General features: G+C 40.8%; 1 protein-coding gene across 2 annotated transcripts; it reads left to right on the top strand.

Moving 5' to 3' along the window:
- Nucleotides 1-649: 649 nt before the first annotated feature.
- On the top strand, nt 650-23,579 carry phactr1 (phosphatase and actin regulator 1). 2 transcript variants are annotated; one of them, XM_055221483.1, is made up of 13 exons: nt 650-790; nt 13,447-13,611; nt 14,270-14,350; nt 14,603-14,704; nt 14,774-14,977; nt 15,495-15,753; nt 17,388-17,587; nt 20,555-20,711; nt 21,348-21,403; nt 21,482-21,543; nt 21,875-22,015; nt 22,092-22,168; nt 22,446-23,579. In XM_055221483.1, the coding sequence occupies exons 1-13, from the start codon at nt 679-681 to the stop codon at nt 22,459-22,461; spliced, it is 1,632 nt and encodes a 543-aa protein (XP_055077458.1). In that variant the 5' UTR covers nt 650-678; the 3' UTR covers nt 22,462-23,579. The 2 variants fall into 2 exon arrangements, with proteins under 2 accessions (XP_055077458.1, XP_033821343.1); XM_033965452.2 differs by lacking the exon at nt 650-790 and adding an exon at nt 9,684-10,066 and having other exon boundaries at nt 22,446-23,538.
- The last annotated feature ends 40 nt before the right edge of the window (nt 23,580-23,619 follow it).

The raw sequence follows: 23,619 nt of genomic DNA on the forward strand, positions 1-23,619 counted from the left end.
CATATCTTTTACAAATTCAAAAATCGTGTCTGCAAAACGTCTGATGTAAACTCCGCTTCCCACAGAGTAGATCTGTATCCCCCAATAACAAACGCCACGGTTTGCTGAAGTAGAGCTGTTTCTGGCAACATTGAACACAAGACAGTACCGACATGTGTCCACAAGAGGGGGCTGTAGACTTGATCAGCGCGTGTAGCAGCCTCTGTGTCATTTGGCAAGCAACATAACACAATGTGGTTAGTTATGAAAAATAAAATAATTAATCACAATTATAATTATAATAATAATAATAATTAACAAAGCCTGCACTACGTTTGTGGACTGAATCCTATTGGGATACGCCCATCTACAGGCCTATAGTCTACTGTAGAGACCGTCTGGAACACTATAATGCAGTAGGCTCATATTTTGAATGTAGTCTCTTGTCATTAAAGGGCTTATGTGAAGGCTGTGCAGTGGTCTGACATTCGGGAGGCTCCTGGAGCATCAGTGCGCCTGTCTTAGTCTGCAGGAGACAGAAGAGTCTGATGAGGCTTCCCCTCCTCCCCTCCTTCACATTACAATAGCCTCTCTCCCCCTCCCACACTGCCAGCCCAGGCGGGTGCACCACTGGCTGCTGTTGCGGCGCCGTCTCCCTCAGTCCCGCCGCTCCAGTGGACGCTGCCCCGCTGGCCGAACATGGCCGCGGCTCCGGAGGAGGATGTGGACCGCAGACCGATCCGGAGGGTCCGGTCCAAGAGTGACACGCCTTATATCAACGAGGCAAGGATCTCCCTGCACCTGGAGACAGGTAGGCAGCGCGTGTACGCAGCGTACTGCTGGACTCATGTCTGGGGGCGTTTTCTCTCAGTGCACAGGGAAACGCAGCCTTTTCCCGGAGACTGCTCCGGACAGGGTTGTTTGCAGGGCTTTGGCTTTCATTGTGTGACTCTCGTGCTTCCCGTGGTCCTCTGCTGCACCTCACTGGGAGCTAAGCACTGTGACTCATGCACTGACTGATGCGAAGGGAACATTTTTGCACAAGCCCGGTTTCACGCTGTCAAGCATCGTTAGATAAGCCCAAACCTCATTAACACTGGGCCGTTCGTGTCCAGATCATCAGGCTAAAGTCTAAAGCTGCATAAACGTAAAGTTTGCCTTATCCTCAGTGTTAGACTAATATTGTTGCGTTTAGGAGTGAGGATTGGAGGATTGGATGCTGTGGCATGCTGAGACACAGTGTGGGGAAACATTTAGGCTGGGCTTTACATATGCGCAGACACTGTTTGTTATGTTGCTATAATCACATGGACGGTTTTTGACACATAAAAGCAGGAAATCAGGTAAACGTGGCATTTGGTGAGGACCTGGTCACATGGTTTTACATGTACAAGTTGTGGAGCTGTCCACTGCTCGCTGGTGCTGAAATCCCCTCGTACCCAGAGGACGAAGCGTTTCTTCTCTGCGGCCGTGACAGCTCATATGTTTTTGTAATGTCTCACAAAGACTTGTTCCCAGTAGCTCAGCCTGGACCCTCCCACGGACCTGCTCAATGTGACAAACCCCAGCCTCGTGAAGTGCACAGACCTGTGTGCTGCTCCAGCACAAACTCAAGCCTTTTTTATCCGTTTGGAGTAAAGACAGATCTGGAAATTTCCCAGGCTGCCCGTGTTGTAGGGGCTTTGCATTGTGTCGTACTTGGTTGCACAGGTGCTTACAGTGCAAGACATTACTCAGCAGTTAAGCTGCCATGCTGTAAGTCTGTAAAAATACACTCTTTTGAATTTATTTCTTGTAACAAATTTCAGGTCTTAGTGCATGTGTGATGCACTATTCTCAGACTGTGTACCTCTTAAATTCTACCCTGTCCCTGTGTTCTGTCTGATGCATCACCTCTTCTGTGAGTTGAAAAATAGACCGATCCCTAATTTGCAGATAAGTTATTATGAAATATGCAATAGATTCATATTTAAACTGACCCGCTGTTTTTAAAACTCCTTAATAGGCTTTGTGAGTGATTTGTTTTCACACAGCAGTATAAATAGTCACATTAAAGTGCTGCACATGTGTGTGGGCAGTGACTTTGTTTGGGTTTAGTAAACAAGAGTTTGTCATTAGAGCTCAGGCAGATGGCTCTATGTGGCTCTTGACCTTTTCCCCTGGATGGACACACGGCTTATTCTGTTACAGCCGTTTTAAAGTGAGCAGTGCCACACTGCGGGTGTGTGTGTGTGTGTGTGCGCGCGTGTGCCACACTGTGTGTATGTGTGTGTTACTGTTATGTCTCTGCTGGTGGTTTAAGAACAACACCAGTACAGTCCATTGTTCTTCAAAGTTCTAAAGAGAACATTAGTACTGTACATATTTCTTTATGAAAGTCTTTTTTTTAGTCCTGTGGATATGTTTAAACTGAGATACCGCCACATGTTGCAGGCTGAGTTCTGTAGTTATGTTGTTATTGTTTAACTACATTTTAAATTACTTTTTTTCATGAAATCATGATTGTGCCTTCTTAAAAGCAACAATGATTAGGGCTGGCAAAAGTATCAATCAGATACTAATCCATACTAAATAACACACATAGACTAGTATACGCCCATGGACCACTGTGGAACCTACTGGACACTGAGGGATCACACAGATATAAGACACATGGAATAGAAAACGTAAAAAGTATTACTATTTAATGTTGAAAATCATATTCTGTTGTCTAAAAAAAGACCAAGATCAGAGTCAGAATGAGCACTGAGTATTGACTCTATTCCTTGGTATCAAAATTGAGTTTGAAATTTTATCATAGTGACAACATAGAGATCCTATAGGTAACATAAGTGGATAAGAGGTTACATAGATAAAGTTCATGTTTGTGTGTTTTCCCTCTGTGTCCTGTAGTCTAGCATCACAGACACAGCACTGTACATGGAATCTTATGAGTTCACTGTTCCAAGGCTCTGGGGAGAGTTCGAAGTACCACGGCAGAATACCAAAAGCGGAAAGAAAACAGCAATTCTTTAAATGCAAAGCCATACTTCCCCTGGCTGCTGCTCTGCCTCCCAAAAAGACACGCTCAAAACCCTCCTCTACACTACAGTCTATCTGCTCACACAGGCTCGCTTTGTGCTCAAGGCCAAAACCTGAAAGAAGGGAGGCTTATGTTAAACAAAAGTGGAAGATAGAAGAGGTAGAAAGTACTTGAAATTCATTAAACATGATGCAGTTAGAGTTGTCAAAAAGTAAGTACAATCAAATACTAATTTATACTAAAACTACCATATTATCGAAACTGGATAAACATTTGAGCAGGGATTGATACTAAAAAAGTGCCATTGACAGGACAGAAATGAACTTTTCCTGAATATCTTTAGAATGATCTGGAGCTGTATCGTTCACAAGTATAAGACACATATAGTATACACCCGTGGACCACTATGAACCTACTGGACCCTGAGGGATTATTACAAGGATACAAGGACACTTGGAAATAGAAAATAAAGTACTACCATTTAATGTGAAAACTCAGATTCTACTGTCTAAATAAAGAGTGTGTTTTATTATCATTGTGGTATCGGAATCAGTATAAAGTATCAAGTCTATTCCATAGGATCGAAATGGAGTTTAAAATGTTCGTATCATGACAACACTCCTATAATATTACATTTGTTCTTTATTATTGTGGATTAGCTGGATTAAGTTGTTGCCTTTTTTGCTGTTTGATTCAACTCATTACCAAATATGTTCATGGCCATTTTTTTTTACATTGAATCATTACTGGAACAGCTTAAGTTATTCCAAAGTGGTGTCTTTACTGTGGGGATGTACAGTGAATTGCATTATGTACAGTGAGTATGAAAACAACGTCAGGGTAGCAGCTTCTCAAATGAGACTTTCCCTTGTGAGACAATAACCAAAGGTAGGGTCAGTAGACATCCATCCATTCATTTTCTTCGCACGGGCAGCAGTCTAAGCAGGGACTCCCAGACTTCCCTCACCCCAGACTCATCCTCCAGCTCTCCCGGTGGGACCCCAAGGCATTCCCAGGCCAGCCAAGAGACATTGTCCCTCAAGTCTTAGGTCCAACTCAGCTGGCTTCTCTCCACGTGGAGGTGCAGTGGCTGTACTCCAAGCCACCCTGCAAAGGAATCTCATTTTGACCGTATCTGCCATCTTGTCCTTTGGTCATTACCCAAAGTTCTTGACCATAGGTGAGGGTAGGGACGTAGATTGACTAGCAGATCGAGAGTGTTACCTTTCAGTAGGTAAACATTTTATTTCAAATTCCATATCTATGGCCTAGCGGTGTCCCAAGGTAAACATGCCCATTGCTTTTACTGATAACAACCGATTCTTCAGTTATTTTTCTACATTTACTTATTCAAGCGTTAATATGATTTGATTTGACCCTAAATGGAAAAATGAGTTTGGCAGTCAAATAGAATGTTACCTTGTCATTTGGTTGTTATTCAGCACTCTGGGCGGCCTGCTGTGTGCTGTTACGGTTAACATCAGCTCACTGTGTTTCTAACAGTTCATCTTTTGTTAAACAAATGCAAAATCGACTGAGCCACCAACAGTAAGTTCTAATGGCTTTCCTCGATGCTTTCGCCTTTATCTGCCAATGACGCTACCTATCAAAACAAATGAGACACAAAGAGAGACGTGACTCATGTCCCTGTGATCTGCCAACTCTCACACTCACACGTTTCTTTCAAGGAAGTGTACACAAGCACACACACACACATACACGCACATACATACACACACACACATGCACACCCCCACCCACATATGCACACACACGTACATACACACATACACACATACATACATACATATATCCACACACATACATACATGCACATACACACATACATACATACATACACGTACATAAATACTCACACACTCACACACATGTGCACGCACACACACACACACACACACACACACATACACACAGAGACTAGGTGCTGCTTTCCTGTCACTTTGTATTAGCTCATCCCTGGCTACAGTCGGGGAGGGAGGAGGGTGGTGCAGCGCCCCCTGTGGTTTTACAGGAAAAGGAAAAGAGGGAGACACAGACCAAAGTGAACTTTGGGCTGGATATTCACATGAAACAAAAACTGGTAATAAATGCAGACCATCTTATCTGTGAGCACAAACGATGTAAACTATAAAAAAGTATACAAAACCTGGTGACATTTTTCAAAATGCAACACTTTGATTTTTCACCATGTCCACGACCAAAGTCTCGAGAACTAATGCTTCTAATGGTCCAGAGCTTCCTGCCAACAGCAGGCTGATAAATCACACTCTGATGGGACTCTATACTTTTACTACATCTGCTGTTACACTGAACTGTGGTGGTTGGGAAACACAATTTCATTTTTATGTAACATAAAAATGACAAAAAATCTAATCTAATCGAACTGATTGTTGTCAAATGAAATAATTTAAAGCAACAAGATTAATCTGGCAAATTTAGGAACCCAGTCTCTATACAAAAACATGACATTTGTGGATTTTCTGTTTGGGTTTAATGTAAAGACATGGTTTGAAGAGATAACTCGCATAGGGACAGTATAATGCTATTTTCTTTCTTTCTTTTTACATCAAATTGTCCAGAGACTGCAAGTGGAAATGAGCTATTTTGCTCTAGCCGGGCACAAAGATAATCCCTCTTTAGTGTAGGTCAGTGTTTTAATGTGCATTGTCCCTGGACTCTGATAAACAAACAAATAAATTACACTAAATTGCAGAAGCTGAGTAATTCTTGAGAAAAATAGGCAGTTTCAGTTTTAGCACCGGTCTCAGTGTCGTACAGCAGTGACATTACACAACTGATAACCAGAAGCAACTATAATAAAAAAAGTCAAAAGTGAAAGAATGAATCCTGCACTGTTTGAATGACTCATTTTACCGTCTTCATTGCTGGCCAGGATGAACGAGCCCCCTCCCTCGGTTCCTAAATTAGCCTCAGCCCCATCAAACACTCTGAGGTGATTAATAAGACCAAAGCCCATATCCAGGAAGTGTGCAGTGAGATCAGTGGATAAAGGTTCAGAGAAAGGGTCAAATAAATGGTCAGAGAAAGGGTCAGATAAAAGGAAGGAGCTGAAGAGAAAGAGACGTCTTGGTTCGTGTTAGGTAAAGGTTAAAATGTGTCTGGGCGATATGCCAAAGAAATGAATCAAGATTTTCTTCCCTCGTGTTGTGCGGTTAGTGTTCAATACGAAGATTTTATTTTATATCCAGAGTGTTTTGCTGGCACGGTCTAAAAGTCGTCTAAAGTCAGAGAAAGGGCAGACACTGGGCTGCAGCAGCTCAGTGTTTGTCCACTGATCCGAAGGTTTGAATACCCTTCTCCACATAAACATCATTAGTTGAGCAGTTAGATCCACTAACCTACAGGTTGGTGGTGCGATTCCAGCTTCCCTTCCACAGATGAATGCTGTTGTTGTGTCCTCAGGCAAGACACTTAGCCTTCCTTGTCCCCAGTATCTGTGTAGACTGGTGTGTGAACGTGTGAGTGGCTCCTTGATGTAAAGTGCTTTGAGTGACTGGGAAAAAATGTGACCATTTACCATCCATTTACATGGCTTGACTACTTGACTACTTCTACTAGTACAAAGCTACAAAAACAACTAGTACTACAGCTACAACTACTACTACTACTACTACAATTAATACTACTGCCACTGCAACATCTACTGCTACTACAAGTACTACTGCAAAACTACAACAACTACTACTACTACCAAAACTACTACCACTGCAACAACTGCAACAACTATTACTGCTACAAGTACTACTACTATTACTACTACTACTACTAAAGACTACTAAGGTGGTTGTGGGGGGCTGTCAGGGAATTACTCTAATTGTCTATGTAAAGCACATTGGGCTGTGTGTAGTGTATAAAAGCATGTATAAATAAAGTTTGATTTAATTTGATTACTAAAAGTTGTCTCTTGTTCTACAATAATCCTGCAGATGTGAGTCACAGGACACGGAGGGCAGGCAGATGAGGATAAATTGATTTGAGTTTCTCCAAAGCTCAGAAACATTGTACAGTGTGTCGCAGAGGCTCCACTGCGTCTCTGGAAATGTTCAGTGGCATTTAGTTCAAGCAAGTAAGATTATTGATTTTTATGTACTTAAAAAGACTGCATAGACTCCATCTCTCCTCCCACATTACAAGCACATGGGGGAAAGCTGCAGGGCTGGTGATGCTCTGACTGAGCTGCTGTGATCACAAAGCCCCTGAAGACTTAGATTTTTTACGTGTTCAAGCGACATAAGCATAACCCATAACCAGACATAATCCTCAGAACACTGCACTATATGGAAACTTCAGTGTATCTGATGTTACGCAGTTATTTAAGTTGTGACATTAATAAGAAGTTTTTTCTTTTAGTTTTGTCTCTTTTTTCATTTGCATCATTACTTCACTTTCTTTAAAAAAAATAAAAAATAAATCAAATATAATAAAATATGGCTCTGACTTTAATAATATTTTTTTGTTAAGTGATTAGTCTGTAAATATATTTTTAAAGAATAAACTAAGAGTCGAAAAGTTAAAAACCTGTGTAATTACTGCTTGCTGAAAAATCTTTTCTCTTGGCACATGGGTAACAGTGGCTCAGTTGGTAGAGCGTTTGTGAATGCTGTCGTTGTGTCCTTGAGCAAGACACTTAACCACCTCACCCCCAGTGTCTGTGTACACTGGTGTATGAATGTGTGTGTGAATGGGTGAGGGGTTCCTTGATGTAAAACACTTTTAGTGCCTTGAAGGTGGAAAAACGCTATATAAAAATCTGACCATTTTAAATAATTATAATAATCAATTAGAATGAATGAATCCAATTTGCCATGGAGCTATATAATAATTGTGGTAGTCTATATGCTCTTATAATACAGGCTTTGTCCGTTGCAGTCTTACAGTTAAATTTAAATACAAAGCTCAGTGTCTCTCACACATAGAATAATCTGACAGTTTAATCTGGCACAGCCCTCCTGCGGTGTGCTGTACAGTGTAAACCACTCCTCACACATACCTGTCGTCCTGGTGACGTATACGGCTGATGGCTGCGGCCTGTCACACACACTCAGGCCTGAAGTACATTACTGTCAGCTGCACTGTAACTGTAACCTGCCAAAGCGTCCTCCCCCCAAACAGCTGCAGGTCTTAAACAGAGTCACATCCACCCACACCCGGCCTGTGTCATGACGTGGGCCATTATATTCATTCACAAGGCGACTGTGTGGGAATAGTGATGTGTGTATGACAGGCCTGGTCTACAGGGGGCAAAAGAGTGCACAGAAACCTCAGTTAAAGCTTCATTTCATTTCAAGTGCCTACACTAATGCCACTTAAAGAGCCCATGTTATGGTCTATGTTATAATTTCTTCATCACAAACATGTAACAAAACACAACTCCAGGTCTGTTTTTGAGGAGGTAACATAATATCTGCACTAAACTGGACACTTTATAACACCGGTCACTTTAATAAGCCACTTTGCACTGTTGTTCTGATGCTGCTGTTGTACATATTTTCTCCCTTTAAGTATTTCATTTGATTTTTTTAAGCATATCTTTTTAAATTTGTGCATGCCCTTATTTGTATTTGTATTTATTCAGTGTGTTTATGTTGCACTTTTTCACCGTGTCAAGTTCCTAGTTTGTGAACTGTGTTCACAGACTATGGCAATAAAAGTCTTCTGATTCTGATTCTGATTAGAACATGGCTTAATGCTCATAAGAGTAATAGGACCTTTAATGGGAGTGGGCCTGGATGTGTGCATGATAGGCCTCGATATATGTGTACTTTCCCTCTGATATCGTCACAGTTTACACAGGATTAACAGTTACATATTAATGAGAGTGAGATGTATACAAGAAGTATTTCTCTTTGAAAATAGCAGATATATATTGTTTAAATGTGACATGGCACTAAAGTCGCACATTTTAGACCAAGATGGCAAATGAGTTTAATTTCAAATGCCTTTAGGACAGGCAGTTACCTCGCTTTGCATTTTGTTTCTGTAAGTCTCACCTGAAAACTGTCCACAATTCATTTCTCAAACTGCAATAGTCCTGATCCTATAAATGAGTTTGCAGGCACAAACACATATTAGCTGATGTGGGATGGTGGAGCTGAGCTGTAGCAGAATAGTGATGGTCTGCTGTGGTCATCAGGATCATGCGGGGGGAAATGCTCCCCCTGCTGGCCAAAACGTAAACTACAAGAGCTGACCCCCATATTAACCTTACTTTAAACACATTATTTCTGTTTATATAGAGAGTATTTGTGGTTTAAAAAAATAAAAGTGAAATTCTAAGATAGCAAACAGTTGGATACTATTGGGGTGGCTTACATTCGTTTCTAGTGCGTCTCCTCACCTCACTCTTGAGATGAAACAAGTGCTGCAAACTAAAGTTACGCAATAACCTATTTGAAATGAAGTTCTTTCCATGGATATATAAAATGATCTTATTATAGGCCTGCTTCCAGATGAGATTTTTAAACCTTTTCTTGTCATTGGCATGGTCAGTGCGCACAAACCTTGAGTTCAAGCTGCAAACCTCCCCAAACTTCCTCAGGGGCTTTTATTATGAAACTCAATAGCGGATGGTACGGCCCGTTTTCTTGTGCGCTTGTCACCACGGAGGCACCGCTGCAAAGCATTTGAAATCCCCATCCAGTCCACGAGCGCAGAGGGCGTAAGGGCGAGGGGGGTCCAGCCCGAGTCCAGCCCCAGTCCAGCCCCAGTTCAGCGCAAACATGGCGGAGCGCGGGGATGTGATGTGTTTATGGTCCCACACTGGGGCTCTAATTCCGATCACCTCTGTGCCTTTACCCGAGCCCGCTCCAACAAAAGAAAAGCAGAGGAAGAGGAGCGCGTTCTGCTTGTCCAGGATGAAGTCCCGCGGCAGCAGCAGCAGCAGCGGCAGCGGCTCAGAGAAAGACCAAGACCACCGGCATCAACCCGCCGTGAACAACAACAACATGCCGTTTATGATCCACTGTCAGATCGGCAAAGAAATCAAACACATCTGCAGCAACTGTCGAGGAGCCGAGCTGGAGGGTGAGAGCCAGTGTGTTTGAACTACATGTGGTGAGGGGTTTGTGAGGGATTTGAGGGTTTTACGCGCGTTGAATTATGGCCAGTCGTCAGGGGCCGCTCCCTTCTGTCCACCCCACACAGTGACCACTCTCTGCTTGAGCCTGTTTGTAACCTTTGGGACATCCTCAAACGTTGTAAATACATAGAAATCAACACTGGCCTTACTGTGGAGGGAGTAATGGCCCAGTGCTGGTGGTTACAACAGGAGTAACACGCTTTGGATCAATGCACTGGGGGCCTTTAGAGCGCCATTTATAAGGGCAGTGATCATGTGACCCTTTTAAAACATATACTATTGCTTAATGACCTATTTTCATTTTTTGCACCATGGTGTTTTGTGGAGGTAGACTACACAATATCAATCAATTTTTATTTATTTTAAGTGCTAATACTTAAAAAAAAAAAAAAAAAGATATAGAAAGATACAGGCTATAACTGCAATGCCGATATGTATAGATATGTCATCTCTGCAGTTTTGTGCCCATCTTCGCGGCTAAGATCAATAGACTTCACACTTGACTGGTATATTGACTCCAGACTATAGAGCAGCCGTGCAGAAGAGTAAAAGTTGTCAGTTTCATCTTGCATTGAGCTCATCTCGCTTGTTGTTAACCTGGATGAGTCAGACTCCAGTAACACAACAAGGCCAGGGTTTAACTAAAGGAATGTGGCCCTACAGTCTGACTCACGTAGCTGCTCCCTCATCACCAGTGGGGGTCACAGCAGTATGGGACACCTCTATAGATGAGCCAAAAAGCGACTGTGAGTGAGTGCACCGTGTGATTTATTAAACAAATAACTTACCACAGACTGAGCGCGCCAGACCTTTTCACCTCCGGGGTCAGACTGTTTGACTTCTGCAGCATATTTCACAGGTTGATCTCAAGACTAATATAAGCCCGGTTTATTATGCAGCTATATAAGATGACTAATGACGTAGTGATGTTTTTAATCCAGTGCTTTACTCTGGGCTGGCCTCTCTCACCAGGGTGTTTCTCTGCATATCTGTGGGCTGGTTCTGTGTGCGGTTGGGAGTGGCAGGAGGGGTTGAGGGCTGGGGGGAAGGTTGTTGTTGGAGGGCTTCTTTGCTGTAGCCGCTGAGCTGGTAGATTCAAACTGACATCTTCTTTGTAACCGTAGGTCCGCCTCCAGGCTCCTCCTTTTCTCTCGAGGCTGACTGGTAGTTAGACTGGATAAATAATACATTGGATATATAAGTAAGGGTCTTGTCTGAGAGCTTTCAAGGAAATAATGGCAGAAATAACACATCGCGCAGTAGGGTTGTTCTTAATTTAAGTAATTCACTAATAATTGATACATTAACCTGAGCTCAAACCTGGACCAAACAAGTGGGAACGGACCTAGGCCTGTCACGATAACACTTCTTGACGTACGGTATATTGATGAAGAAAATATAGACATTAAATGGTAAAGGGTGACATTTTTATATAGCGCTGATTATAAATGATAATATGAAAACTCTACAGTAAAGCACAAATATTCTGAATGTACAAAATGGTTAAAAAAAACATGAGCTCTAATGAATAAACTGTAGAATGAAACACTATGGTATGTATAATGAGTCAGAAGTAGCTCAAATATTACCATAGTACAGAAAAATAACAACAAATTCCCCACTAGTACAAAGATAAAGCACCCACGATAAATACTGACCCCAAAAATTATCGTTCCAGCCAGCAATAGACGATATGTTAGTTGGCCGATATTTGCACTTTTTTGCATATCGGCTTTAAATCTCCAACATAGGCAGATGTGTTGTTTCAGCTGACCACCTGACTAAAGGTGGTGTAACGTGAATACACTGCTCTCTGATGGGTTTGCAGGTTTGGGTTTGTGGATAAGTTTGTTGCCATTTCAAATCATATAACATGGGTGGAAATGATCAAAACCGCCCCTATATATTGGCCCAAAAATATCGTCGTCGGTTTCTCTAGTCTCTAAACAATCGGCTATGGAAAAAAAACACGTCGGTTGATCTCTAATTCCAGCTATGACTTACTGAACCATTAGTTGATAGTGGGATTACCGTGACATGCTCAGCCTAAACCGGCATTGATCAATATGGAAACTTGCTTTATCTCCCAGCCCTATTAAACTGTGGCTTTAAAGGTCCTATATTACGCAAAATTGACTCCTATCTCCTCAAAAAGATACCTGTTTTCCATCTGAGAGAAGAACTCAGCCTAAACATGTAGGGTTTGGTCGTTAAATTTGTGTGAATGAAACAAAACACAACTCCAGGTATGTTTCTGATGAGGAAACAACATTATGACATAGATCAGAAAATAGTGTAATACGGGCCCATTAAAGAGTTTTACAGTTTGAATCACATGTGTAAGTCGCGTAAGTCTCGTCGAGTTCTGTGGTCTCCCAAACCATAAAACATGTATATTTGGCACTGAGGCAGCACACCCCAGCTAAAGACTTATATTTTCTGTATCACACTGTAATATATAAATGCATTATGGCTGCACTATCTCTTAACATGGCTCTTCTCACATGAGTTGACTGACGTACATTTTGTCTGTACATGTTCTGCACAATTAAAATACAGTACAGTGAGAATGAGGATCTATATAATGTTAAAAGAAGAACTGGCGTGTTCAGTCAAATCACCAAGACATAAACAGTGCCAGTTCAGCCCACTGTAATTATGGAAGTGAAATACTCTCTTGGATGTGTTTTCTGTTTGGCTTACATTCTCCTTAGTCTATAATTGCTGTCTTTGCTCCTTCTAAAGTGTTGCTTACTTGTTTCTCTGTATTTTTCTAATTGACTTATTATGTCTTGTGCCTCTTTTAGTATCGGACACTTTAACTGTTAAGAGTGATTAACCGTGATGCAAGTACACTTTACTTGACTTGATTATGGACAAGCCTCTGGGGATTTCCTCATTCCTTCGTTTCCTTGTTTCATTTGCTCCTCTGTACCTCACACCCAAGTCTACTTATGTGCTGTATTATTACAGGAAATACAGGGACCGCTATTATAATAACTACACCTTAATTAGCCATAATAAAGCATGAAAAAAGACTTAATTCATAATGAGCAAATTGTTTATTAAGAATGATTCAGGCTTAGTAACTACTTAATACATTAACACCTTAAAGCCTTAAAGTGTTACTGAAATACAAAATCAAAATGGACATGACCTTTAAAATCTGAAAGGATTATTGGCATTCATCCCTTCACCATAGAAAAAAATTGTTCATGTTGTTACCATTCTGTAATGTCAATACAATGTGCTTGAAGCTCTCATTGCGAGGCAGTTCATGTGTGTGTTTACCTCTGTTTATGACCTTGATGTTATTTGTTTCCAGCTGAGGAAGTGGAGCGGCTCGCAGCGATGCGCTCCGATTCGCTGGTACCAGGGACACACACCCCACCCATTCGAAGGAGGAGCAAATTTGCAAACTTGGGGCGACTTTTTAAACCTTGGAAATGGAGAAAGAAGAAGAGTGAGAAGTTCAAGCAAACCTCTGCAGGTGAGACACACATAAACAGTGTACCTCCATTAACCCCTGTTCTTCAGCTCTTTGAACGGTAATCTACCTCCGTCACTAGACCCTCTCAGCAGCAGATGAGTGTCTCCCCTGATGCCCCTAGCAACAGCAGCAGTGATGTATGGCTCCACAGCGCCTGTACCACAGAGCAGGATGATATAAGGGCTGCAGCAAAGACCCCTGGCCATGATGAGGGCCATTTCAGGCTGGACAAACAGCACATACCTACTGCCTTTATCTGCTGCTGTGTTGGAGAGATATGGATAGATAGATATTGTATAGAGCAGTGCATACTGTGCCATACTGTACATGCAGCTGTGCACTTATTGTAATTATTGTGATCTAAATTGATTTTTAACAGTGATGCATCATAATAAAATTCACAGTCAGTGGTCTCACAGCCAGTATTTTTTTCCAAATTGTCTGATCGTCACAGGGAAAATCCCCAATTTGATTTTATGCAGCCTGCTAAGTAGGACCAATATGGTTCCTTTTGACCCTCATTATGATATGAAAGCTTTGACATTGTCACCTGTTATTTTGGCACATTTAAGTAGTTTTATCAGTGTTTGTTGATACAGAATACTCACTGGAACAAAGTACATTCATATTTTTTCCCTATACTGTTTTTGCTTTCCAGTATTGGAAAGAAAGATGTCCACTCGCCAGAGCAGAGAGGAGCTCATTAAAAAGGGGGTTCTTAAGGAAGTCCAAGAGAAAGGTGATCCCATATAAAAATGTCTACACACAAAATATGTATTATTAGAGTCACAAATCTGTGTCTGTACCTATATGTTATGTTATGTATAAACTTTTTGGCAGTCAACCATTTTGTAGCCATGGTAACTAACACATTAAGATAAGTTAATCCTCTTAGAAATATTACATTGCAGTGTATGTTTCTTAATCCACTCTACCTTGTTTTATACTGCACCTTTGTGTAATTTTCCTCTCTACCTCCATATCTCTGCAGACGCCTCTTCTCCACCAGAGGAGGTTAAGATGGAGAATGGCCAGTCCACAGGGGATGCTTCGGAGGGCAGTGAGTTCATGGAGGGAGCCACAGCAGCTGTCGGTAAGTGTAAGAAGTGCTTCACGTATTAAAATAAAGAAATGTTTTTTAAATATGTGTTTCTGTCCTCAGGCTTATTGGAGTTTCCGATGCCCAGTGAAGGTGCATGTCAACAGGATCAAGCTCAGAAAACAAACCAAACTCCACCCACAAAGAAACCCACTGTGTACGCAGCGGAAAGCACTGAATCGTCCCTTTCCAGACCACCAGTGCTTCACAAACAACCTCCAGCATTGCCACCGAAACCCTTCACCAGACTACCTAACCATATCACAGGTATGTTTACTCTCTCAATGAACACTTGCAATTCACCTACTATAGCTACACAGTGCTTTTCCATTATAAAAGGTTCATTGTAAAACATATTGCTGTGACTAAATCTTAAACACATACAGTAAAGGATGTGCACAATACATGTATTAATGTTATTTTATGCCCTGGAATACTTCACTGTAGCTTGGATTTATTCAAATAATAATAATAATAATAATAATACATTTTATTTGTTAGGCGCCTTTCAAGGCTCTCAAGGTCGCCGTACACATATACACACATACACAATACAATAAGTGTACCTATTGTTCAAAAATCTAACAAACATTCATTTTTACAGTCAGTGGGGTCGCCACACCACAGATCTGACCTGTAACTTGACATGGTGTTTCCATGGAGATAGACGGGTTACTTTGGAACATTCAAGGCAAAACAATAACATCTTCATGGAGCCAAGCAGATAGTGGAAAAGTTACATTGTGTGAACCGTTTTTATAATAGTACATTTGTTTTGGTTCAGACGGGACTCCTGTGAAGTTGCCATGTATGTCGGTGAAGCTGTCTCCTCCTCTACCTCCAAAGAAGCTCCTGATCTCTGTCCCGACAGGGAGCATGGAGCCCACGTCAATCACCTTCCAGAAGTGCCCCGCCCCTGCTCATGCCCCGGGGGGCGGACACTCTCTCCAGTACGGGACACTGCCCGTTCCCCTTCATCCTCCAAGTAGAATCATCGAGGAGCTCAACAAGACTCTAGCCCTCACCATGCAGAGGTTTGAGAGGTGAGTTCTTCATTTTCTATAATGCTGCTTCATACATAAACATTATTAATGTAAGGTTCATTTCTTGTAGCTAAGATAACAACACACAAAAGGATATTTGATGTGCCTTTGGATAGACTTGATTCTTATCTAGAGCTATTACACTGGGCCATGGGATGGCTCCAGTGGTAGAACATGTGGCCAAAACACAACAAGACCCTTGGATTCCCACTGTTATATGTACCATGAGAATTACGCTGTTTTGACAGTTTTTGAGCTGCTAGTTTGTAAGCGTTTATGCTGCTCCCTCTGGTGTGTTGATGTTTTTTGTATTCAGGTCACACTTTTGAACTTGTGCTCTTCCACCTCATCCATCTTTTTGATTGGTTGCTTGTCAAAAGATGTATTTTCTCAGGACCGGCCTCCTGTTCACGGATGTTGTTTTAATTCATTTGGTTTTGTAGCAGTGTGATACACCTTATCAAAATCATCATCAAAAGTCTCACAATAATATCACGGCTGTCACTATATATCGGATTACAAACCTCATTGCTTAAATCCATTGCTCAGACGGAACCACATATACTGTATCTCTTGCTTCATTTCAATGCAGATAACAAGAAATGATTGAAATACACTGCCTGGCCAAAAAAAAAAAAAAAGTTGCCACCTGGATTTAATTAAGTAAATAGGTAAATAGGCCTTAAGGGTCTAGGTTCAGCAACAGTCTGTGCTCAAAGAATGAGGTCAGCTGACACCTGAATATACTGAATGACCAGGTTATTCCATCAATGGATTTTTTCTTCCCTGATGGCACAGGCATATTCCAAGATGACAGTGCCAGGATTCATTAGGCTCAAATAGTGAAAGAGTGGTTCAGGAGCATGAGACACCATTTTCACACATGGATTGGCCACCACAGAGTCCAGACCTTAACCCCGTTGAGAATCTTTGGGATGTGTTGGAGAAGGCTTTGTGCAGCGGTCAGACTCTACCATCATCAATGCAACACCTTGATCAAAAATTAATGCAGCATTAGATGGAAATAAATCTTGTCACATTGCAGAACTTATCAAAATGCACGATGAATACGTGCTGAAATCAAAGCTAAAGGTGGTCCAATGAAATATTAGAGTGTGTGACCTTTTTTTTGGTACCGACTTACTTTTTAGCCAGGCAGTGTATTATACTTGAGTGGCAGTAATGATTGCCAAGGCGTTTAAAAAGAGAAAAGTAGCATATCCTAATTTCTGTTATCCTCCCCAAAATATAGATATAAATATTGTATTTTAAGATGCATACCATGATAATATTGTTCCATGGTATTTAGATATTCTTACATCCCTAAGTGACAGCATCCCCCAAGCAAAAAAATCTTCATCCTCAAACATCAATCTAGCTGTGCATTACATATACCAGTAAATCAAATTTGACCTTTTTACACAATTCTATCTAGTATTATTATAACTGTACATATGCTGCTTCTCTGTATTTTATAGTTTTATGGCTTTTTTCCTGATCTTTTAGCAATTAATTTTGTCTACTTCACCTATAATTATCTGTAAATTATCATATTTTTGCTTGTGAAAAATATATATTCTCACTGTGACCAAAACATCAGCATTTTACAGTAGTGTGACTTTTGACCTCTGCAGCTCCATGATGCACGCTGTCCCTACGGTTATGATCAAGTGCGATGACGACAAAGAGAACCTCCCCATCGAAGCAGAGTATGAGGACTTACCCGACATGTATAAGGACGATGAGGAAGAGGAGGAGGAAGACGAAGAGGAGGAAGATGAAGAAGAGGAAGAGGAAGACGAGGAGGAAGATGATGATGAATCACTGTTTACAAGTGAGATATACTGATTGTTGTTTTATCTATTTGAATGCTTTTCTTGTTATATTGTACTGATTTTGATATAAAATATTAAGGTGCACATATTGCATTTAAAGGTGTAATATGTAACTTTTCTAGTGGCTGGCTCTATGGAGATGACCTATTTCAATGTTAGAAAGGCAAGGTCACATTTAGGATGCATGTTTTCCAAGGCATTTTATTTCCACAAGTAATTAAATGAATTCAAAACAGATCTCCATAGAAACAAACACATGGCACTAGAAAGGTTATGCAGTGCACCTTTAATGATTTGAGGAAATACTAGTGTTTAAAGGTCCTGTATTACACAAACTTGACTCTTGTGAGCTTTAAACCATGTCAGAATGTTGTTACCTCCCCAAAAACATACCCGGAGTTGTGTTTTGTTTCATTCACACATGTTTGAGTAACTTATTATTCTGTCTACATCTCCAAAGCTCAAAATGCTCTGTTCCACCTTGTGATGTCATGTAATAGTACTGTTGAAATTAACAGCTCCTTTTACCTTTAGTTCAGTAGAGATTGGCAATTCCAGGTCTGAAATCATCCAAATGATTCTAGTGAACGTGTAGAGCACTTCCTGTATTACCATGACATCATCCTAAATATGCAGCGTTTGTGTGTTAAACATGTGTGAATGAAACAAAACACAACTCTAGGTCTGTTTTTGATGAAGAAATAACATTATAACATAGGTAAGAAAACAGCATCTTATGGACCCTTTAAATAATTACTTCTGGGGATTCAATAAATGTCCGCCCCAATTAGCCGTGAAAGAGCTTTGCTGAAAAACAATAATGAGTGAAAAATCCCCGGTGCGTTAATTCAATTCAATTCAATTCATTTATTTTTGTAACGCCCAAAATCACAACAACAGTTGTCTCGAAGGGCGTTCATGTTTTGGTTGATGGGGGAAACCGGAGTACCCGGAGGAAACCCATCCAGACATGGGGAGAAACATGAAAAACTCCACACAGAAAGGCCTGGTGACCCGGGGATCGAACCAACCTTCTTGCTGTGAGACATGAGTGATGGCACTCAGTCACCGTGCCGCCAAGACACAAAAAACAAAACAACAGGAAGAATCAGACACAACAGGAAAAATCAGACACAACAGGAAAAATCAGACACAACAGGAAAAATCAGACACAACAGGAAAAATCAGACAACATAAGAAATCGGCCAGGAGACCAGACGAGGAGGAGGAGAGCCGGGCGAGGAGGAGGAGAGCCAGGCAAGGAGGAGGTCCAACTGTCATCGGGGCATCTGAAAGAGATACACTCCACAGGGGGAGTGGGACAGGGGACAACATGTGAATAGCATTGCTGATGAGAAAATAGGGCAAAGTAGAGGATAGTGCTCAGGTTGCCATACTTCCCCCAGCTAGTTACTCCTACTGCAGCTTATCTTATCCCGGGTTTTAATAACCCTAACTCCCTCACTAAGTAACCTGGTCATACGCTATACCGAAGAGGAAGGTTTTAAGCCTGGTCTTAAATACAGAGACTGTGGGGGCCTGTTTAACATCAGCAGGGAGTTGATTCCATAGCACAGGAGCTTGGTAACTGAATGCTCTCCCTCCCACTGTACTTTTGGACACTCTAGGAACCACTAATAGTCCTGCATTCTGAGAGCGGAGTGCTCTGTTTGGCTGGTACGGGACAATAGCATCTTGCAGATAGGATGGGGCCATACCGTTTAGGGCTTTGTATGTCAGGAGGAGGACTTTGAATTTGATTCTAAGCTCGACAGGAAGCCAGTGCAGATATTTTAGTACAGGACTGATGTGGTCTCTTCTTTTAGTTCCTGTTAGGACTCTGGCCGCTGCATTTTGGACCAACTGGAGGCTCCTTATAGTACTTTTGGGGCAGGCGGCAAGCAGGGAATTACAGTAATCAAGTCTGGAAGTAACAAATGCATGGATGAGTTTTTCAGCATCGTTTTTAGGTAAAATATTTCTAATTTTAGTTATATTTCGCAGGTGAAAGTATGCGGTTTTACAAGCTAGGTTTATATGGGCTGTGAATGAGAGATTTTGATCAAATAGGACTCCAAGATTTTTTACAGTAGGGCTAGAAGCTATATTCACATTGTCGAGTGAGAATATCTGGTCTGACAGAGAATCTCTTTGACCTTTGGGACCAACGACAATGACCTCTGTTTTTTCAGGATTTAAGAGCAGGTAATTCAAGGTCATCCAGGTTTTGATGTCCTTCACACAGGCACTGAGTTTATCTATTTGATCAGTCTGATTTGGTTTCATTGATAAGTACAGCTGAGTGTCATCAGCGTAGCAGTGAAAATTAATGCCATGTTTTCTGATAATGTTACCCAATGGCAACATATACAGAGTAAATAGGATTGGACCAAGCACAGATCCTTGTGGAACACCACAGGCTACTTTAGAACAGGGAGAGGTGCTCTGGTTTATACTAACAAACTGGTACCTATCTGATAGATAGGATTTAAACCATTTGAGGGCGGTCCCTCTGATTCCAATGTCACATTCTAACCTCTGCAGTAGAATGTTGTGATCAATGGTGTCAAACGCTGCACTGAGGTCCAGTAGGACCAGGACTGAAGCCAGCCCGTTATCAGCAGCTAGTAGTAAATCATTTGTTACTTTAAGCAGTGCAGTCTCTGTGCTGTGGTGAGCTCTGAATCCAGATTGAAATTTTTCAAATATATTATTGTCCTGCAGGTGGCGGCAGAGCTGTTTCACCACAACTCGTTCTAGAATTTTTGAGAGGAAGGGAAGATTAGAGATAGGTCTATAGTTGACTAATTCATCAGGATTTAGGTTAGGTTTTTTCAAAAGGGGTTTAATCACAGCATACTTAAAGGACTGAGGAACGTAGCCATTTTCTAACGACATATTTAATATGTTAATGCACTGTCCTGTAGATCGATGAAGGTGAGCCATGTCAGTTTCGCTTGTTTCAGGCACACTGGCCATGAAGGTGCTACAGAGGGACTCATTGGCCATTAAGCTGAGCAACCGCCCTTCAAAGAGAGAGCTGGAGGAGAAGAACATCCTGCCCATGCAATCAGATCAGGAGAGGCTCGAATTCCGTCAGCAAACTGCCACCAAACTCACCAGGTTAGCTAATGCCTTTTTCTACCAGCCAGCATGTTTCTAATACAAAGTAACTGCTCATAGAAAGTTATCAGCAGAGCACCTTTGCCAATGAGAGCTGTCGTAGCGTTAGCCGGGAGCACCTGATTTATGAACAGGACTAGGAGAGCAAGACACAGATAAATTGGAAGTCAAGGGGAAAACTCAGGTCAACGTGAAGGCAGGAGATACAGTTATGGGATTAAAATACATGCATTTATCACGTTTTTGACACATTATTCAAAACCTTGCTCCTGTATAAATCTATTCTTTATTCTTTTATAGAGCTGACGTAATATGGGTCACATACTATCATGCTAGCATATTAACAAGAGCCATTTAAATCTGACCCTAGCAGCTTTTGTTGATAATAAGTAGAAGATGTCAAATGAATAAAAATTTGTATTGGATTTGACTGGATTTTATAAGTTGCGTAATGACCTTTTAATAACGTAACTCATTGATAGATTCAGATACACACTGTAAACTATATTTAAAAATGCAAAAAAAATAATTAAAACTAGTTATGCATTTGTTTTTTATTTCATCCTGTAATTATTTGAAATGCCTATTATAAAAAATAGATTTTTTTTTTACATATGTATATACTTCTTTCTACAGACGGCTGAGTCAACGGCCAACAGCAGAGGAGCTTGAGCAGAGGAATATCCTTAAACGTAAGTCACATGCTACTCGGTAAGTTAAAAATAGCTTAAAAAAAGAGAAAAATCTTTATGTATCTTATCTCAATCCAGCTCGAAACGGTTTGGAGGAACAAGAGGAGAAGAGGGAGATTAAAAGGCATCTATCGCGAAAGGTACGACAGAAAACACAATCAGAGGATGTGGTTTAATCCTGCTTGATCTTGGAGGGAAGCACCTTAAAAACAACATCTCCTTAATGAATTGGACACTTGGCGCTATTTTTAGGAGTAGTTCTGCAGCCTCGTTAAGTAAACATTCTTTGCCTTCACCACTAGACGGCAGCATTTTCTGCTTAAGCACTATAGGGTCGGTTGTACTGATAAAATAAAATGAAGTCAATATTATACTATTGCACAGAATAACTAATGATCTTTGACTGGCATATTAAAGGTTTCCAAAGGTTTTTAAAGAAAAAATGTAAAAAAAATTCTGTTTGATTTTTAGCTCAGCCAGAGGCCTACTGTTGAGGAGCTGAGGGAAGCAAAGATCTTAATTCGCTTCAGTGATTATGTGGAGGTTGCTGAGGCTCAAGATTACGACAGGAGGGCAGACAAACCGTGGACTCGACTAACGGCTGCTGACAAGGTTCAACGATTCATTAAAAAGCATCGAATACAGAATAACTCAACTTATATTTACTTTTTATTTTTATTTTTTTCAGGCTGCCATTAGAAAAGAACTGAATGAATTTAAAAGCACAGAGATGGAAGTGCACGAGTCGAGTCGCCACTTTACCAGGTGAGACTTCTATCTTGAGAAGTTACTTGAATTTATTTAACTTTTATTATTAACTACATGTCACACTCACAAAAACCTTTACTATGAAATTAGTCTGAATGGCCAACCCAACATGCATCTTTTTTTTTTTTATTTGCCATTGCTCAACTTATCTACTTCACCTGTTACTGTATTTACATATATATTACTGCTTATAAAAGTAAGATTTATTACAACAGCATTAAATATCTATAAATGGAAAAGTGATAAAATGACTTCATTAAAATTTTGTCTCAAGGTTTCATCGGCCATAAACTGTGTGAGGCTTTAGCGGTGTTCCTGTCCTTCCACAAGCCTCTGTTGTTGCCCTTGAAGTGTGAGCGCTTCTCCTCTGGCGCTGATGTCAGACTAAAGGACAGGTGTGGACACTTGGAGACGCAGAAGGAAAAAGAGACATTAGAGACTGAACTGAGTGAAACTGGACTGGTGTCTCCTGATTGGAGATTTAACTTCTTGATATTCAAAAGTTTAACTCATTTTTATAATGAAATGATGGAGAGGTAACTCAGCAGCACTTTTTATTTTGAACAAGGCTGAAAGGTTTTTAGGGGTTGAACACAGAATCTGTGCCAATTATGGTTTGGAAACGTTTAGAGGGAGAATGGAGTCATTTTCTTTAATCACAGGGATTGATTTCTTGCCTCTTTTATCACAGACTCACTCATGTCAACCTCGAGTTTGCTGGTTTTGTTTTTGAAGGTGATGGTTCCTTAAATGTAATGGCAGCTCTGTGCTGAGATAGGCAGCTGAATATGAAACCAAAATCTCCTCAAGTCAAAACATCAAACACTTGCAGCATTAACTGTCTGCACAAATTGAAAAAATTACCACAAAACCAACCAAGCAATAATGTTGTTGGGGTTTCATTCAAAAGGTTTTCAGACATTTAAACCAAAGCAACTAAACTTGCCATTGAAGTTGCACCTCGTTTGGAGTTCAGTAGCCTCCTGTCACTGTGCCTCCAGTGTTGTTTACAGGGACGATTGCCAAATTAACATTTATTTCAACTGTTATTTTCACAGTAAATGTTTCTGAACTCTGAATTAATGCCTTTTAAATCCTCAAACTTCTGAGAATCTGCCATTTTACTTTTTCATCGTTTACAGTCTTCTCAAGGTACACAGCGTTACTGACACTTCTGGAAGAACTGGCTGTATGTTTCAATGTGTTTGTATGTCTGAGATATTGTTGGTATGATTGTATACAAAATGTTGATCCCTCTCAGAACTATAAGTATGTAAATAACAGAGAAAGTAAGCCAGACTTTTCAAATGTTTTTGTAAAGCAGAACACTGCATGTGAGTATTAAGTTATTGTGAGTCTTCTATGATGTATGCACTTTCTTAAAGAAAGAAACTAATTTTAAAAGTTGACTAGAGTGTCTCTTTGATTGCGTGTAACAGTTTTTCAGA

The sequence above is a fragment of the Periophthalmus magnuspinnatus genome, chromosome 4 (assembly GCF_009829125.3).
Source record: "Periophthalmus magnuspinnatus isolate fPerMag1 chromosome 4, fPerMag1.2.pri, whole genome shotgun sequence".
NCBI lineage: Eukaryota > Metazoa > Chordata > Actinopteri > Gobiiformes > Gobiidae > Periophthalmus > Periophthalmus magnuspinnatus.

Coding starts and splice junctions, on each gene's coding strand:
- phactr1 (XM_033965452.2), top strand. CDS start 9,763: ATGGCGGAGCGCGGGGATGTGATGTGTTTATGGTCCCACACTGGGGCT. Junction 13,612..14,269: donor GTTCAAGCAAACCTCTGCAG/GTGAGACACACA, acceptor TTTGCTTTCCAG/TATTGGAAAGAAAGATGTCC. Junction 21,404..21,481: donor GCAGAGGAATATCCTTAAAC/GTAAGTCACATG, acceptor ATCTCAATCCAG/CTCGAAACGGTTTGGAGGAA.